The 18,800-nt window shown below is 49.7% G+C and overlaps 1 protein-coding gene across 1 annotated transcript in view; it reads right to left on the reverse strand.

Annotated features, from left to right (window-relative positions):
- The window catches only part of LOC311361992 (ryanodine receptor 3), a gene marked incomplete at both ends in the record, with an annotated part of 123,932 nt that overhangs the window by 8,050 nt on the left and 97,082 nt on the right, over positions 1–18,800 (reverse strand). The window contains 28 exon segments of the mRNA XM_084481786.1: positions 124–178; positions 435–1,754; positions 1,973–2,054; positions 3,117–3,221; positions 3,655–3,783; positions 3,898–3,986; positions 4,115–4,195; positions 5,032–5,049; positions 6,248–6,321; positions 6,425–6,501; positions 6,972–7,051; positions 7,412–7,511; positions 7,647–7,703; positions 7,795–7,846; positions 8,152–8,261; positions 9,546–9,642; positions 11,486–11,598; positions 12,148–12,282; positions 12,464–12,523; positions 12,802–13,002; positions 13,765–13,857; positions 13,963–14,050; positions 14,358–14,598; positions 15,033–15,356; positions 15,921–16,051; positions 16,369–16,450; positions 16,915–17,153; positions 18,615–18,675. Of these exon segments, the coding sequence (XP_084337912.1) occupies positions 124–178; positions 435–1,754; positions 1,973–2,054; positions 3,117–3,221; positions 3,655–3,783; positions 3,898–3,986; positions 4,115–4,195; positions 5,032–5,049; positions 6,248–6,321; positions 6,425–6,501; positions 6,972–7,051; positions 7,412–7,511; positions 7,647–7,703; positions 7,795–7,846; positions 8,152–8,261; positions 9,546–9,642; positions 11,486–11,598; positions 12,148–12,282; positions 12,464–12,523; positions 12,802–13,002; positions 13,765–13,857; positions 13,963–14,050; positions 14,358–14,598; positions 15,033–15,356; positions 15,921–16,051; positions 16,369–16,450; positions 16,915–17,153; positions 18,615–18,675 (4,294 nt within the window).

Below are 18,800 nucleotides of genomic sequence, written 5' to 3' on the forward strand. Positions count from 1 at the left end.
TCCCTCCCCCACTATTTACTAAATCCTGTTATGTAGCCGCGGGGCCAGTTTGATCGTGTTCATACGAGAAATCAAATCAATGTGTGTAATCCCATTAAGGAAGGTCCTGTTAAGTGCACTCACTCCGAGTTCTCAGAGTCCCCTTTGTAGTCGCCATTGGTCGTTCTCTTCTTCGCCGCTTCCTTCAAAGCAAACGATAAAGGAAATTTAATTCAGCAGCTTGTCGTGAAACACAGTATTTAATTAAAACCTGGAAGACACCTCACGTGGAACGAAGTGTTTGCATCATAAAGGTTGGACTACAGCGCTGTTACATGAACCCCGTGTCTGCTCATGTTCCCGTTTCTACAGGCAACCACAGACTCCACGTGTCTCCCGAGTCCATCCCCTTACATACAAAACACGCTGCCTTCACATCGTCGGGACACCATCACCGACCTGTGCTTTCTTCTGCTTGACGGCGCTGGCGATGGAGGGGGCGTCGCCCACCACCACCTCCGACACGTCGCCCAGGCCGGGCTCCGAGCCGTGCTTGCCCTCCTTCTTGGGCTGGATGTACAGCAGCTCCGCGATCAGGTCGGCCTCCGCCTCGTCGCCCTGCGACAGCTGCCCCAGCTCGGCCAGCGACGACGCCTCGCGCGCCTCCATCTTCTCCGTCTCCAGGGCGTCGCCGTGGATGCCGAACTGCGTGGGGTCCGGCATGTTCCCCAGGATGTCCGTCACCTTGATGTTCTTGGCGCCCTCCACCAGCCCGCCCCCGAACATGGTGGTCCACAGGATGTGGAAGAAGCCCCACACCAGGCCGTACAGGAAGTGGAAGAGGCCCGTGATGATCATCCAGAAGAAGGAGAAGAAGCCGCGCACCATCTCCCTCACGCTCATCCTCCTGAAGCGCCGGTAGCGCCGGCGCAGGCTCCGCGCCGTCAGCAGCCGCCGCAGGCGGCCCAGGCTCTTGCTGACCGACGCGCAGGCCAGGGTGAAGGCCGACGACGACTCCAGCAGCGCGTGCTCCTCCTCCTCCTCCTCGTCCGGCTCCTCCGCCGCGCTCTGGTGGTCCTCCTCGTCCTCCTCGGGCCGCTCCACGGGGTCGGGCTCCGAGATCTGCGACGCCAGCTGCATCTCGAAGATGGTGTCCTCGCAGAAGTTGACGAAGAGCTCCATCTTCTCGCTCTCGCCGCCCTCGTTGACCACGTCGAAGATGAACTGCCGCTTGGACTCCTTCACCTGCGGCTTCTCCCACTGCGTGCGGCTCGACTCGCTGATCTCGAAGTACACTCGCTCGATGCGCTTGGCGCCGCCCATGATCTCGATGCGGCCCAGGTAGGGCTCGAAGTAGCTGAGCACGCTCTCGGCCAGGTCCCGGAAGGCCGACAGCCGGCCGTCGTTGGGCATGTGCTCCGAGAGGTTGGTGAGCAGCACGGCCACGTTGAAGCCGATGTCCTTGGCGGGCTCGTGGAACCGCTGCACAAACTCCTCGTAGTTGAACATGTCGTTCTCGTCGGCCTCGGCGCAGGACAGCAGGAACTCGATCTCCGACTGGGAGTACTGCTTCTGGTTCTCCATGGACTTCTGGAAGTCCTTCTTGGAGATGACCCCTTTGCTGTCGGGGTCGTACTCCTTGAAGCTGTCCGACGTGGTCAGGTCCTTCAGCTTGAGGAACATGTCGAAGAACTTGAGGATCATCTCCACGTTGCTCGACGACTCCACCAGGGTGTCCACCATCTGCTTGCCGATGGTGCCGTTCACCACGTTACCTGGGGGGGGGGGATACGGTAAACGGATTATCACGTTGTGTACACACCGGCAGCAAGGTAACCTCTGCCTGTGCAAATGTAGCAGGCGCACAATCTTCTCGACTGCATGTGTCAATATTTGATTCATTAAAAAAAAAAAAAAAGCAAAGTTAACGAGATAAACAAAATGAGATTGTGTGTGTTCACTGTGAACGGGAGAGAGTCAGCAGGAAGCGAACCTTCCAGGAGAGAGAGCATCATCACTATCATGTCCTTCTGGAGGTCCAGCAACTCCTTCAGCAACTCAATCTGACTGGAGTCCTGGGAAACACAAAGAGAAACGAGGAGGTAAACGTGTGACTTTCTCCCTCTTTATGTTCGCTTGGACGAGTTAAGTTATCACCCTCTCCTCCTCAGACCTCGACACTCCCTGGGCGGTGGCTTAAATACGCCGCATTTGGAAAGGGCTCAGGGCAGTCGTCTGAGAACAGGGCCCCCCTGCTGGGATTCAGTGAGAAACCAAAGGGCTCCCTAACACCCAATCCATCCATCAGCTAATGCCTAATGGTGTTTTACTGTCTAGGTGCAGATGGCTGGGGCCAGACGGACGCATGGAGGATATCCTTGATAGCCCTTCTTTCAGCAGGCTATAAATCTCATGGGGGGGCCCTTTGATCGAGTCCATCTGAGACCTCTCTCCACCTGCGGTGTCTATTACTTTACATTATCATCCCTGACCTTTCAGAATGACACCATAATCAGGTGAGGCCCTGGACGTTTTCTGCACCCTAACCTCCCAGCCTTATTGAGAGGCGGAGGGGGAAAGGTAATGGATGGAAGAGTGATGATCGCCACGGAGCCCCAGAGGTGTCAGAGAGGAGAGCTTTCTTTTTTCAAATTAGTTTTAGATAAAGTTTATAAAAAACTTAAGAAGACCCGAAATGGTGATGTCTCTTCCATGCCCAGCGCGATGAAGTTAAGGTAGGGAGGAAGGAAATAGGAAATAAAATAAATAAAACGTTTGCAAGGACACTAGTGGGGTATAACTTGTGCAGAGAAAGAGTGCAGAGGATGGAGAAAAGAACGTCACTCACTGATTTGTTGCCATGCAACCCCGTGCTGGGTATGGAAGTGACATCATCATTCCGAGCCCTGCAAAGTTTTACTAAAACTATCGAAAACATTTTTTTCAGCTACTTCGTGGCCACGAATAAAAATAAGGAGTCCTCTATGTCACCTCCAGGCGTATAGATCATATACTTAAGCCATGGAGACTGGAAATTCTGTAGGAGTTGATTGACCTCTAGTGGCTGCAGTCTTGTATGCATGAGTCTGAGCTGCCTATTCCTTTATAGACTGTTATCCAAAAAAAGCACTGTTTACCTGGGATAACTTCATCTGCATGTTTGCAAAGACATGTAGGAATCCAACAACCGCGTCCCATAATCTGCTGTGAGCCAGGCTCTGTTGATTCCCGATGCAAGGTCCCTGAAACAAAATGAGTGCCATGGTTAAATGCAACTGGTGACTCACAAGTGTGAGCGACTCACATTCACATGCACATGAGAGCAGTGTTGAAGGTGCTGGCTCCCTGGATCCACAATCAAAGTCAATGGTCAATGGACTGCTAATTAGTCCACTAACTAATTATATAGCGCTTTTCTAACCATTGGCCACTCAAAGTGCTTTACAATATTGCCTAACATTCTCACACACATTCACACACCGATGGTGGTGTCAACCACGCAAGGCGACAGCCATGCAAGGCGACAGCCACGCAAGGAGACAGCCAGCTCATCGGGAAGCAGAGTTAGGGTGAGGTGTCTTGCCTTCTGGTTACCAGCCAGCCAACCCACTCTACCTCCTGAGCCACATGGCACATGCTGCATATGAATATGCAGAAAACACAACAAGCTATTACCTGGATGTATTCAGTCAGAGAGTTAAAAATCTGCTTGGCAACCGCCAGAGCTTTGGAGAAGTTCCTCTGACCGGCCTCATCCATCACATCTTTCCCGGAGTAGTACCAGTAGAAGTCACTGATGGATTCCTAAAACGTTGCGAAAACATAAAACACGATAAGCAAACTTGACGGATTGGTTTCCCTCAGTCATGCTGAGAAACGCGCTGAACCGTCTTCAGTAAACACAGCGCTTCTCTTTACCTGGAGTCTGAGCAGGTAGTCCACGGTGCTGATGATAATATTGACAGTGGTGGTGTTCCCCGTCTGAGTTCTCAGGAAGTTCTGGAAATCTAAAACAAAATAAAAAACGGATGTTGGTATCGGTATGGAGCCCGTGTAGGAGAGCCTACAGGGGACCTGCCCGGAGGTAAGCTGCCCATGCCCACATGTAATCCACAGACGCAGAGGAACCACCTACCGTTGTTGTGGCCCTCACACAGGAGCTGCAGGAACCTAAAGAGGTCCTTGGTGAACTCATCATTCTGCAACACCTTGGAACCTGGGACGAGGGAGAAGGGATTGATGTCCGGCCCAACGTTCCTCACATCTACCTCATGTGCATGTGCAACACTGGCTCAGAGATGCACTCCATTCCTTCATTAAGATGCATGGTTCTCAAGAAAAGGTAACATCCGTAAGATGCAAGACTTAAGACCTCCACATGTACACGCGTATGTTGTGTCCCTAAGGACACATTCAGAAGCCACTTTATAACTAATATTATGAATGTAAATCGATATAAATGGCAGATTCAAGTTACAATAAAAGGCTGTGTTGCTGTTTCACACGAGCAAAGCTTTGGCATGTCTGACATACAAAGCTTTGGGGACTGTTTCTTCCTTTAAAAAGTGCATGTGTTAGTATACTCAACACATAAAGAGACATACGCTGTATAGGAGGGGTTTCTACAAGGAACACAAGCAGTTACTTCTATTGCAAGGATTAGAGACCATATAGATGTGTTTAGGGGGAGCAAGGGGGTGGTGCAGAGCTGATTGATGATACTACTGAGTCAAATGCCGGGTGACATAGCTGCATGCATGTGCTTTTTCAGTTCAGAGCACAAGTGGAGTTATGGGCATTCATAATGAGAGAGGAGGTGGGAGGAAGAGGAGGAGGATAAGGAGGTGAGGAGGAGGAAAGCGAGGAGGAGGAGAAGGAAGAGGAGAAGGAGGAGGAAGAGGAGGAGGAGGAGGAGGAGGAGGAGGAGGAGGAGGAGGAGGAGATGGCGGAGGAGGAGGAGGTCTAGGGGGTAGGAGGCTGCTGTGCAAATAGCCACCAGGGTGGTGTTTTTTAATTTAAAGGAAACAAGTAAAATCTAAACCATGTATTTACCCCGCTCACTCACGTTGACTGCGACCGATGAGTTAAAAACATGACCAGAAGAACACAAACAAACATACATACATACAAACAAACATACAAAAAAAGCAGACATAAGCAAAGGAGAAGACATTGGGTTTCAATCTGAGGAATTAGTAACAGGAGAGAAAGATATAGATCAATAGCAGTAACCCTACATTATCAACATCACTTTGGGTCACATTGGCATGCCGCCACCATTCCTTAACAGATACAATTACTTAAGAGGTACACTCTGTGGAGCGATGCTAGTGTCAGGGTACTATTTAAAGGTACAGTTACCGTCACTTATGCCTGGGCTGATGAGGTGGAAATGAGTTGGAATATGCATGAGTAAAAACCATCTTCATACTGTATGCAGCCCATCAGATGATATAGACTGTGTCTGCTATAGACGCTATGTGCCAGAGTTCTTGTAACACACTCTTAACCACCACATCTTCAATACTTCAATGAGAGTGGGTGGACGGGGTGGCGGTTCACATTTGCGTGTTGATATTTTGAGGGGATCGGGGGACAGACAGTGACTAGACAGGACATACAGTAGCACAGGTTTTCCTGTATGATAAACGTAGACGGATGGGACATGACATCAAACACAGGGCCATGTGCCACGTGGAGATGAGCTTGTCCAGAACAAATCATTCAATAAATAAATTGATGAATAAAAAGGGAAAGTAGAGGTATTGTGACGCTTATGCAGAGTGTGTATGTGTTTTTTGGTCTACAAGCGGCCAATCTACCAGAGAGCTCAAAAAACATGTAAAATATGTATTCTTCATACCAGAAATTCCACATTTGTTTTATATCAAGGACTGAAAGAGCTTTGTGTGGAACTGATGTCTCTTTATGCATCAGGAATTCCCTCTGAATTAAAATGGTTTGTTCACAATTATTAAACATTAGGGTAAAGTGTATTTCAGAAAAGTAAATGGTTATATTAGCTTGTCTATATGCTGTTCAAAAACACTTAAAATTTTTGATTTTGTTCACAGTTGATATTTCGACAGAGTAAACAATGAAGCCTTTCTGTCTGTCTTCATTATAATTAATGTCTCTTCATTTGGTCCATGACCAGGCAGCATTCCATTCTAATAGATAATTATGTTAATTTGGTAGAAAAACAACAACAATGAAAGCTGTGTCAGTGATGCGGTTCTCTTGATGTTATTTCGGTCTCCTCACTTACTTGATCCCTCCTCAGTAACCATGCCCAGACCTTCTGCTTTGTTCTGCCTCTCAAAAGCATTCAGGTCCAGGACACTGTGCGGAAACACAACCAACACATTGATCCATGTTTCGCTGATAAATCCCAGCCATCTCACTTGAATGAATGTTTACAGAAGCTCCTCAGCAGGACTTTTACCTGCACGACATCATCAGTCCCGACAAGCTCTTGAAAAACCCGACATCCCTTTTCTCTTTCAGATAGTCCAGCATTTTCTGCATTGGTTTGAAAACACACCATCAACAGTTAACAGTGCATAGCCAACATGGCGAGTGTAACGTTAACAATGCAAAGCCAACATGGCGAGTGTAACGTTAACAGTGCAGAGCCAACACGGCGAGTGTAACGCTAACAGTGCAGAGCCAACACGGCGAGTGTAACGTTAACAGTGCAGAGCCAACACGGCGAGTGTAACGTTAACAGTGCAGAGCCAACACGGCGAGTGTAACGCTAACAGTGCAGAGCCAACACGGCGAGTGTAACGTTAACAGTGCAGAGCCAACACAGCGAGTGTAACGTTAACAGTGCAGAGCCAACACGGCGAGTGTAACGCTAACAGTGCAGAGCCAACACGGCGAGTGTAACGTTAACAGTGCAGAGCCAACACGGCGAGTGTAACGTTAACAGTGCAGAGTCAACACAGCGAGCGACCACACCCCGTTCCCAGTGGATCATTGCTACATACCTGCTGTACCACTATGTTCCCCCCGTTGAGGATGGAGATGCCCAGTTTGAGCGTAAAGGTTACCATGGGACCGAGCCGACCTGAGGACCCCCAGACCACACACCAAGGTTAGACCACCAGCCCCCCGCCTCCACGCCCCGGGGCATGCAAAGGTCATCTACAGCAGTGGTTCTCAAATGGGGGTACGCGTACCCCTAGGGGTACTTTGGAATACTGCAGTGGGTACAGTGGCAATTTTTTTTTTAAAGCTAAATATCTTTTTTTTTCCCACCCTGAGCAAGTTTTTAAATAGAAAATTGAGAAAAAATGGAAAAGTGGTTGAAAATAGAACACCAAATAGAATGCACATACTTTATTTATGTATGTATTGTTCTCCCAAAAGTGTTTTGTGCGGGTGAAGGGGTTTCCACTGATCGAGGTAGGAAGGTGGGGAGCCTGACCTTTGCTGGCGCTGATCATCTGGAGCACCATCTCTGCCGCCCCGCGGTCGTGCAGCCGGGCCTGCTGGTAGAGGGTCTTCTGTTTCTCCATCTCCTTTTCCTGGGATAGAACACAACAAGCAGGCCCGCTGCATCAGGTCCGAGGTCGGGGCGACGCTTTGGCTTAATGTCCGCTCAAAGTCCATCCACATGGTGTGGGAGGAGGCTGGAACCTGGAGGACAGGCGCTTGAGTACCTCAAATGTTTTCTCCCTCTCTTCCTCGTAGTTCTCCTCTTCGTCTTCGGCGCAGCTCTGGAAGAAACGTTTGATGGGTCAAACGCGGTATGGAGAGGGATGTGAGGAACACAACAGGAACACCAACACAATAGTAACTACACCTTACCTTGGCCATCATGTCTGCATAGGCAATGTAGAGCGGGTCCTCCTCCAACGAACTGGGAAGGGATAAAAAATACAATCTTTCACTGGTTTAAAAGTGACTAGTAAATGCAATCTCATGTTACCACAGGGGCAATTTATCTGGTGAAAGATCACAAACATCCAGCGTGATGGAGTGCTGTTGTCAGTGTACCCAGGTGTGTGTGTGTTTGTGAGCGATAGATAGAGGGAGGGTGATAGAGGGAGAGAGAGAGCGAGAGAGAGAGAGCGAGAGAGAGAGAGAGAAAGAGAGAGAGAGAGAGAGAGAGAAAGAGAGATAGAGAGAGAGAGATAGACACAGAGAGAGACAGAGAGAGCCTACCTGCACTCCGTCAGGGCGTTGTGGCTGAAGTGCAGGATGAGCTGATGGAGAGGGTCTGGCTGCGTGTCCACCACCTCCTCCTCCTCCTCATCCAGCTTGGGTTGAGTTTTCTGCACACACCCACTCGTGTCAGTGTGTGTGTGTGTGTGGGCGGCCTTCCGTGAAGCACATTACCACTTCAGTATGGGCCCGCTGTGCCAGTGGGGGGGTCCGATACACTGCGGCACCTCCTATGCATCTAATGAGCTGTGGCCTCCGCCCTGCGACTAACTGTGTTGTACACAGGTTTATCAGTGTTCAGGGCACGGTGCTCTGATGCATTCTAGAGCAGCTAGACGTGAAGTGGCAACAGGTTACCGGGCAGAATGGGATTATAATGCCGCACGCACTATGCATCACAAATGCAGGTATCGACGCGCAGACACATGCATGGCGATGGACATGCCCACACTCACACACAGACGCGTATGCACATGCAGGCACACACACACACAAACACACACACACACACACATAAACACTCAGGCACACACACACACACGCCAGCCAGATGATGTGATATGTAATCAACTGTGCAGTGTTAAGGAACTGAAGTAAGCATGAATCTCCGAGTGCCCGTTTACCAAACTGCAATGATCTACCAATTTATCCCGAATCAAACCCCTAATTGACTGTGATCTCCAATCAGATAAACTGCATGTGCTCTCAGGGTGCACCCAGGCTGCGACAATGAACCACCGCGTGTACCGCCGCCCCCCTCGCGGGCCCTGAGATGATCGATGCTCCTTTAAGAGGAGTTCCTGTTAAGTTGTACAGAAAGCAGCTCCCGGGGCGTTCATTTCCTCTGCGTCCGGTGCAAGAAATTCCTCGAAACGACAGCGAAGACGAGGAGAATGAAAAGATTACAGGGCATTAAGGAAAGACACCGCATCTTTCCGTGAGGTTAATCAAGAAGCGGGAGGAGGAGGAGGGGCACAGTGGGGCACTCTCCTACCGCTACCTCAGAGACACACAGCGACTCACGACTCAGGGGGGAAATCTATCTACAGGGGGATGGCACTGACATCAGACCGCTGATGACATCAGCGTTGATGTCATCACGGCGGCGATGACATCACTGCTGATAACATCAACGGTGATGTCATCAACAGCGATGTCATCATGGGCGGCGATGACATCACCGCTGACGACACCGACGGTGATGTCTTCAACGGTGATGTCACGCTCCCCCCGCCCCAGGGGTGAACAGGCAGGGGGAAAACATTAAGGCGCACGACACACTGACGATTGACCACGTGACACCGAGGCAGGGAGGCATGAAAGCACCTCGGAACAGGGCCCAGGAAGCCCACAACAACAGGTGACTGCGTGGGTTTGTGGTGGTTGGTACTTACGGCCAGGTCCTGCACTAGCCTCTCCTCAAAGGAGTACTCCTCTGTCTCTATCCATATTCTCTGATAGGCCTGGAGGAAGAGGTTAATAGAGCGGTGCCTGGGAAGGGGGGCGACATTAGACCGGGGTTAGATAGGAGCTCAGCAAGGGGGGGAGCAGAGGGGGTTAATGCCAGGTTAGTAACACATCCAGCTGTTCACCTTCAGGGGGAGAGAAACACTGTGAATGGGGGAGAACTGTTGAGTGAGCACTGAGGGACACGCCCTTTGTTGACCAGAGCGGTCCCTCCATAACAGACCCCCTCCAAACCCACCATTATTATCCATAATGGATCCATCTCTTACAAAAAAAGGAAAAAACACCTGATCAAAATAGTATGTCAAATAATTGCTTATATTCTGGCTTATATTCTTTTGCCATAGTATCACTGACAGACCGGCAGGGGAAAGAAAGTTTTACACAGGGTTAACATTCATCTTGCCAAACACGGATAGGAAAAGAGCAGGGGAGCGGGGGTGGGGGGGGTGCAGTTTAGTCGGGGAATCAAAGGTCAGGACGAGGTGCTTGAGGAAGGTCAGAGCACAGAGCTTCTTAGGGCTACGTTACCGTGAGCATGGAGAGCAGACTGTCACAGTCTGTGTTCTCATGCATCTCCTCCAGCCAAAAAAGGCGGAAGGCATTCAGGAGGTAATTATTACTGGTATGCCTAAACAGGGGGTGGGTGGGTGGGTGGGGCGGGGTGTAATTCAGTGGGAAATTCAGGGGGTGGTGAAGGATGAGGATGAAAGAAAATAAAAGTATGACAGATAATAAAACACAGAGGGAGAAAACACAAAGCCTTTTTTAGTAGGTGGAGAAAAGTGAAAAAACAGAGCTAACTGAGTGAAAGCGAAAAAAAACACATTTCACCCATTTTCCCGGGGAATGATTTAATTACAGCACAGCGCACACGCGGGCTCATGGCGGGCAGACGTCTCGTGTTCACCTATCTCTATCCTGTGCATTGTCTGCAGCTAGAGCCTTAATTACTGCCCGGGCTGATACATCCACCGGAGTGAAAACAACAGGAGGAGGAAGATGAGTCACGCTGTCGGACAGGAGGCGCTTGTCTGATCCCCCCTCCCCCTTTCCCCACCCCACCCCAGGCTGAGACACATAATTGCCATACACCCCCCCCCCACACACACACACACACACACACACACACACACACACACACACGCACGCACGCACACACCCTCCACTACTGTAGCTTATCCGCCTGGCCCCGCATTGATTGAGTTACAGAGCAACGGGCCGTGAAATTGGTTGTGTCCCTTTCCCTGGTTCTTCCAGAACAGCTGGCGGCCCAGCATTTGTCCTGTAGATTGGTGGGGTGGTGTGGAGGTCTGGATATTAATTCAGGGTCAGAACCCAGGAGAGAAGAGAAATGAAACGGAGGTGGAGTGGAGGAGAGAAAATGAAATAATTCCAGGGGAGGGGGGGGATAGAAAGGTGACGTGATGCCTTGCTCAAGGTGTGGTCAGTACTGGCTGCTAAACATGGGTGGTTTTACCAGGTGACCAGAGGCACTGTCAAGGTTTTATTTGAAAGAAATGGAAGGAGAAAAGATAGTATTGATTAGTGGATTAAAGTTTTAAACTGTATCAACAGTTCCCATCGCTGACACTCTCACTTCCTACCGAACTCCATTACGATCGGTCAATAGAACCGATTTATTACTGTGAGACGCTATCAGCAAAGCTTATTCATTTTTTTTTTACAAAAACACAGCTTGTTTTTCAACCAAGACACTGAACGCCAGTCTCAGGCCGGCACGTAAATCAAGACTTCACAAATGAAAGACAAAGATCGAGTAGAGCCCTCAGTACCCGGGCTTATCAGCCTTAATGGCAGGGGGATCATCCGGTAAACATAATAACCGCATGTGGTCCAGCGGTACCTGGGGAGGTTGTAGAGAGGAGCCATCCGGAAGCAGGCCACCACCGCCCTCTTCCTCTGCTTGGACAGCAGCTTCTGCCACACACACTTCTTAGACCTCAACGGCTGCTCCACCTGAGGCGACATCAGGACATGTGTGAGTGGGCGTGGGATCATCTGTTTGTAACAATGCTCATTGTGGACTTATTTTCAGTACACTATTCGAAAATCATCCACAAACTTACACACTTATTGTATGTTGTACGTCCTGGCACTTCATTTTTTTTTACTTTGCATTGTTTAGCATCTAATCCTAGCTAGCTTTGTTGTATACGGGGAAGGGGTTAACCTAGCAATTGTTAGTGCTTGGCACTTGGTTCTCTGAACAACGTTACTGTACAGACATTGACATATTGTTGTTGCTCTTTATTACGCTCACTTAATGTAAGTGGCTTCGGATGAAACCATCTGCTAAATGCCCTGAATGTCAATATGAATGTAACAAACTTAATGTGTTATGTCTAAACATATCTCTTTCGGTTACATTACGCCGGATTCATATTTGCTTTGAGTTTAAGCGAAATGGAAATGAAAACATAATTTTGGGATTGGACCCCCTTGCGTCTCTACGGGGGACGTTCCGTTCCGGGGGTGGGGGGGTGGGGGCGGTGGGGGGAGACAGACCTGCTCCAGGTTGAAGACGGCGGCTGAGATGCTCTGGATGCGGTTGACTGTCCGGCCCGGATCGGAGTGGCCTTCGCTCTTCACCACCACGTTCTTGTAGAGGTTCAGCTGCCAGCGCACCGCCGGGTCCTCCGACTGTTGGGGGGGGAAGGCAGGTTAAAGTGTGGGGGGGGGGGGGGGAGGCAGGTTAAAGTGTGGGGGGAGGGGGGGGGGGTAGACACCAATGATGACACCAATGATGGTACGATGTTTGTGGTTCAACGATGTTTGTGGTTCACCCACAAACTTCACCCACCTGAAGTTTGGACATGCCTACCTTTTCCTGAAGGTGTAGGTTCTGCCGGATGTGGTCCTTGACTTCGTCGTCTGAGTCTTTCTTTGTAGTTAAAAGGGGGATTAAAGAATCATCAGGCTGTACAGAAGTATTACTAGAGTCCTAGATATTGTCTGATTTGCAAACTTTATTGCATTTTAAAAATATCTTCAAATAAGATAAGTGTCACCTTGATCTTTCTTAAACATATCTCTAGTAAAAATGATGGACGACCAACTAAAATAACTAATCAACACGCTGTGCATTCTCTTTAGTCCAACATTGGCCGGTTCTTTCCCCTGGTTCCCGGGAGCGTCGCCCCCATGTGATCCGGGGCTCACCAGGAGGTAGCGGGTCTTGGCCAGCGAGATGAGCTCCTGGTCCCCCGGGGTGCACATGTTCAGGCCGATGGGCAGCATCTTCTTCAGGGCCGCCACGATCAGCGAGGTCTGGATGGAGTAGAACTCCCCGCGCCGCTTCTTGTGCTTCCGCTCCTGGTCCTGCCCTCCAGTCTTTAAGCATTTTGGACAAAACGGAGACCGCTGTCACACACACACACACACACGTAGAACAGTAAACCCTAAGTGCTCCCAGTCAACCCTAACACTAAGTGTGGTTGTTCGTGCCCTCTTTAAAGCTATGGTGTGTTTCATGCCTCGGCGTGTCGTTTGTTGATGTGATTGATAAGTTTGGGGTAAAGTATTTAGCGTGAACTTATTTACAGAGGGAGCCCTCCAATTCGATAAAGTCAGACACGAGTGAGGTAGTTCATTTTTCAACAGCAGCAGACCCTGCATCCCACTTTAGCATGGTCCACTGACGCATCTAAAAAAGTTAAGGTGGATGCTGGAAATCGATAACAGAGCAACGCTTTCCCGTTCGCTCGTAGAGTAACCAGCACTGAGGGCCTACAGAGAAAAAGTGGAGTGGTTGGCTCAGAGGAACCACTCATTTCTACATCTACACAAACACACACACACACACACACAGGGACACACACACACACATGCACACACACACGGACACAAACACATGCGCCGCCCACACGCACTTGCACACACGCACTTGCACACACACACACACACACACACACACACACACACACACACAGGCATAGACGTGCCAGGGGCAATAAGCGAGTAGTGCAGAAAAAATCCTGAGGTGTCATGGCTTCCACTTCACTCAGAACTAGCAGGGCTTTACTCTAGAGAGAGTGATCCACTCGGGTTCTTAATCCAATCTAGATATAAAGAAGTTCACAGCAGCTGGATTCTGAATTGGTGGGAACACAAAGTGAGGTCTACCTTAGACATCTTGGTCTTGTTATCCCCGGTCAGGAAGGACAGGTTGTTGATTTCGTTCTGCACCACAAAGTTCTGCTCCTCCCGTTTGAAGTTCTGCACAGAGAATGAGATTCCAAAAGTGCAAGGCAGCCATCTGTTAGTCGAACTCAGCAGGCCTGCTGGGACTACTTAGTGCGGTGTTTGTGAGTCACTACTCACGTGGGATTTGCACCACAGGATGAATATCTCTGCCACCATTCTGAAGAGCTCGTTGGAGTCCCGGTCCGGCTCTTTGAGCCACCGAGATCTACACCAGAAACGGTAAAAACACACGCACACACACACACACACGCACACACACACACACACACTGTCAATGTCATGAAAGAGAATCAATATTACATATTGAAAGTGAATTGTTGATGTGGCTTTAAGTGAACAGTGTGAAGGGCAAACCATAATTTGCGGTAACCCACTCCACACCTCACACAATCCATTTTATCAAAAAAAAATGGAATTATTCGAAAAACAACAACAACAACAATAACCTAACTCCAAGTACGGCCGCTGAACCCGAAAAAAACAAAAAACTGCCCATCATGCACCAGACCCACCTGTTGTTGTCCACGTAGCGGATGAGCATGGGGTAGAAGGCGTACAGGTCCCGGCAGAGAACGGCGAACTCGTCCAGGATGAGCAGCTCGGCCTCCTGGGTGTCCCCTTTGCTGTCGGCCTTCAGCAGCTCTTCCTCGCCCACCACCTTCACCGTCTTCTTCTTCAGCTTGTCCAGCGTGGGCAGGAAGTGGCTCTTCAGCAGGTCGGCCCGCGCCTTGCTGATGATGGGCTGCACGTAGACTGAGGGATGGGACCGTGGTTAGAGGGTCAGGTGGTAAAAGGGGGTTCAGGTGAAGTCCAACGGTGGATTCCGGTGAAGTCTTTCGATGGAAGCACAGAGTACATTCTGCGGCATATGTACGCCAAAGTAGTCTGGCTTTTAGTCGTTTCGTCACTTCAGCCAGCATAGTCAATAATGACGATAATGGATACAGTCAATAAGGTACAATGCCAACCATGTAACACATACGCTCAATAAAAATAACAGCCACTTTCAATATCATTTACGTTCGCACTCTACTTCCCAAATTGTGTGTACCGATTTAATTAGAATATTTAATTCATCCTTTCATTTAGAATTTGTATCTTTTTTTTATTTACAATCTGGGAGAAATGCACGATTAATCTGGTATAAATCTCCTCACAACCCCCCTGTCCCCCGTCCCGTCCCGTACCGGCGATCCTCTTCATCCAGGACGCCTCGTCGATGCCCAGGTTGCTGTTGAGGATCTTCAGGATGTTGCCCAGCAGGAGGCTGAGGTGCTCCGAGGTGACGGTGGTGCAGCAGACGCAGCCCCCGCTGGCGGGCTGGTTCTCGGGGCCCCGCTCCCACCAGTACGACAGGTAGTTGCAGAGCATGGGCAGCACCACCTCGATGACGTGGGGCATCTCCGTGTAGCGGGCCCCCGACTCCGCCATGTCGTCGATGTCCTTCATCAGGCCCGCCAGGCGGGGCATCTCGGGACACATGTCCTCCACCGAGTCGGGCATGCCGTGGTCTGGACGCGCACACACACACACACACACACACGCGCGCGCGCGCGCACGCACGCAAACATACACACACACACACACACGCACAGGAAACTTAAAGGTCAACATGGGATTCATTTGAGTACTTTTTCGGAGTATATCATAGTGTCAACGTCATTGATTTTGCATCCTTGAACTCACAATATCAGCACGATATCAGCATTACATAGATACAAATGACAACTAAACTATATTTATTATGGTTTATCTATTTGTAATGTTTTTATATTTATATATCATATATATTAATCCGCCTAAAAAACGGCTTGATCCCAAAATCACAAAAAAACATGTGACCCATGTGTCAGGACTCCTCCACCCCCTCACGCCCCCTAACGCTGGGCTGCCCTCCCTCACTGGCCCCCTCTCCGGCCCTCCCTCACTGGCCCCCTCTCCGGCCCTCCCTCACTGGCCCCCTCTCCGGCCCTCCCTCACTGGCCCCCTCTCCGGCCCTCCCTCACCTAATGCTGGGCTGCCCTTCCTCTCCAGCCCTCCCTCACGCCCCCCTAATGCTGGGCTGCCCGACTCACTGGCTCGCTCCCGGACCGACTTGGTGTTGAACACGGAGCAGGGGTTGTAGGCGTTCAGCTGGGGCTCCAGGAAGGCCACGGGCAGCGCCCCTGCCAGCGTGGCCAGGCACTCGCCCAGGGCCGGCAGCTGCCTGGTGGGAGGGGGGAGGGATGGGCGTAGGGGGTGGATGGAGGTGAGGAGCAGTAGAATTACCAGGGCTTCTTTTGCAGCCATCATATCAAGAAGGATTTCAAAAAAAAAACCGATTCATATTGTTTTAGGAAAACCTGCTTATTATTGTAATAATAATACTTGAATTAATTCTGAGAAGCATAGCAGGTGTAAAGATATTGTTATGATAATGATAATGTTATTTGCTGACAATTTCTATAGGTTCATGGTTTAGATTTTATTACTTAATAAATATTAAATAAACAAATACCAATTCATAAACACAATGTGTGGTACCTTTCCACATAGATGTTCTTCCCCGTTCCCAGGGCGTAGAGGCTGTTGAGGATCCGATAGCAGGACACCTGCAGGTCATCCACTGCAACACAAACAACAAGCATCAAGCCCCCAAACACAACGACAATCCCTTCAGGTTCCGCAAAAGACTCAAGACTCACCTGTTCAGAATTCACCTAGACTCTGCATAGCCACCCCGCCCGCCCCCTCCTACCCCTCATACAGACTTATTGTATGTTGCACATCCTGGCACTTAATGTACACACTTATTGTATGTTGTACGTCCTGGCACTTAAAAATAGTACTTAGCATTGTGTAGCAGCTTATCCTAGCTATCTTTGTTGTATACGGGGAATGGGTTACCCTAACAATTGTTAGTGCTTTGCACTTTGTTCTATGAACATCCTTACTGTACCGACAGCGATATATTGTTGTTGAAAGTACAAATGTACTTACTGTAAGTCGCATTAGATAAAAGCGTCCAAGTGCCCTAAATGTAAATGTAAACATCTCCACGTCTCCTCCGTGTGCCGTGGGTGAACTCACGGAGCAGGTCCACCCCAAAGTGGTGCTGGGTGATGTGCTGGAAGAGCGCAGTGAGGATGGGCAGCAGCGCCACCGTGGTGTAGTTGATGTTCTGGGACACGCCCTTCATCTGTGAGCGTGAGTGGGTGAACTTCCCCAGCTTGAGGTTCTCGAACGTCTTCTCCAGGTCCTCGGCCGCGTTCTCGAAGAACGTCCGGAGGCCCGCCTTCACCGGTTCCGAGCCGGACTTCATCACCGTCCTGCAGGGGGAGGTGAGCAGAGATGAGCCAACGGGGCGTGTGGGGATAGGTGTGTGTGTTGGGGGGGGGGGGGGGGGGGGTGTTGTGCATGAACACGGCAAAAGAGCGGCATTGATTGATCATGCTCATATATTTGTGAACGGTGAACTGAATGTACCCGTTTGCAGCTACTGAACGGGTGCTACTTCACGCACTGGCAGCTGCGGATAGCTTTGTTTTTCACTTTCTGCATAATATGACACATAGTTTTTTCTTGGCTTTTAAAAGTAATCTTGATTTTATAGTAGTAAACAGTAATTCATTTAGTTTGGGCAGTGGACTGTGGCAATGATCGGGGGGCTAGGGGTGGATGGGTAGGAGGAGGTTCTACTGAGAAGAATAGAATATATTTAAAAAGAAGCAATGAACGTGAACAGTTCATTTTCTGGGACTGTGAATTTAGTTGAAAATTTAAAATTGCGAACTATGAACATGAACTAGTTAATTTGAATCTGTGTGCATTGAACTTTGAGCTTGCTCCTGTGAAGTGTGAACTTGCACAACACTGACTGATTCATCCTTTGGCTGTTGGAGTGGCTCCAAAGAGAACAAGTTCTGTGGGCTTAATAGACGACGTCCCATAAACAGCATAGTAAAACGCATCACTGCGATGAATCGGCGACGGTGAGTTTGGTTTGTCTTGATTTTTACCTGTGGCGGTTTTAATGTTCGGCTTGGCATTTCACATTGCGTAACATCCCATAATGAGCCCTGCTGCTGCTTAGCTTAGCCCCTGACACAGCGCCGCGGGAGGGAGGACGTCAAAAGGCAGCTCCCGTGGATGCAGCTGCTGGCGCGGCGACACTGGCCGCGCTTTCATACACTTGCATGATTAAACGTCACGACGTGTGCGTTACATTAACACACACAGCACGGCGTCTGCTCACAGAGAACAACAGGCGCCTGCAGCCAGAACGCACACACATACTAAGCAGGCTCTGGCCTCGTTTGGAGACCATAGGGGATCTTTGTTAATGTCAGCATCTCCCAGGCGTCCCACTAATCCAGAACAGGGTGTGGAGCGCCTAGAGGCCAAAGACCCTCCACAAGGGAAGAAGGGGAACAGTACCATGGACAACGGCCTTTCCCCAAAAGGCAAGCACTTAGAGAAGTCCTGAAGAATCAGCATTATCCAGCACACCGGCTGCATAGCTTCCAATGTTAACACCTGCCGGCCATAGGGCCAGGGTTGGCCTGCTATAAAGGGAGAGAGAACCTCTCCCCTCGAGGAAGGATTGTGGCAACTCCCCTTAATATGGTGATTGGTAAGCGGCCAGTGGCACATAAGAGGAATAAGAACCCCCTACGATCAAAAGTGGGAATAATCAAAGCATACATCAGAGGTGAAGTAAATGCCAGGAAGTAAACAGACACGCCCCGCTGGGGATGACCTTCTCATGCGTCAGGCAATCTGGTTCTCACCTGGTGTCCAAGGTATGCGCCAAGATATGGAGACAGCTGACCATGGTGGTGGAGTCACTACCTATAGTATACAGACACATGCATACACACACACACACACACACACACACACATACACACGCACATGCATGCACACGCACACAAACATACACCCACAGACAGACACACACACACACACACACACAC

The sequence above is a fragment of the Micromesistius poutassou genome (genome assembly GCF_964030765.1).
Source record: "Micromesistius poutassou genome assembly, chromosome: 17".
In the NCBI taxonomy this organism is placed as follows: domain Eukaryota; kingdom Metazoa; phylum Chordata; class Actinopteri; order Gadiformes; family Gadidae; genus Micromesistius; species Micromesistius poutassou.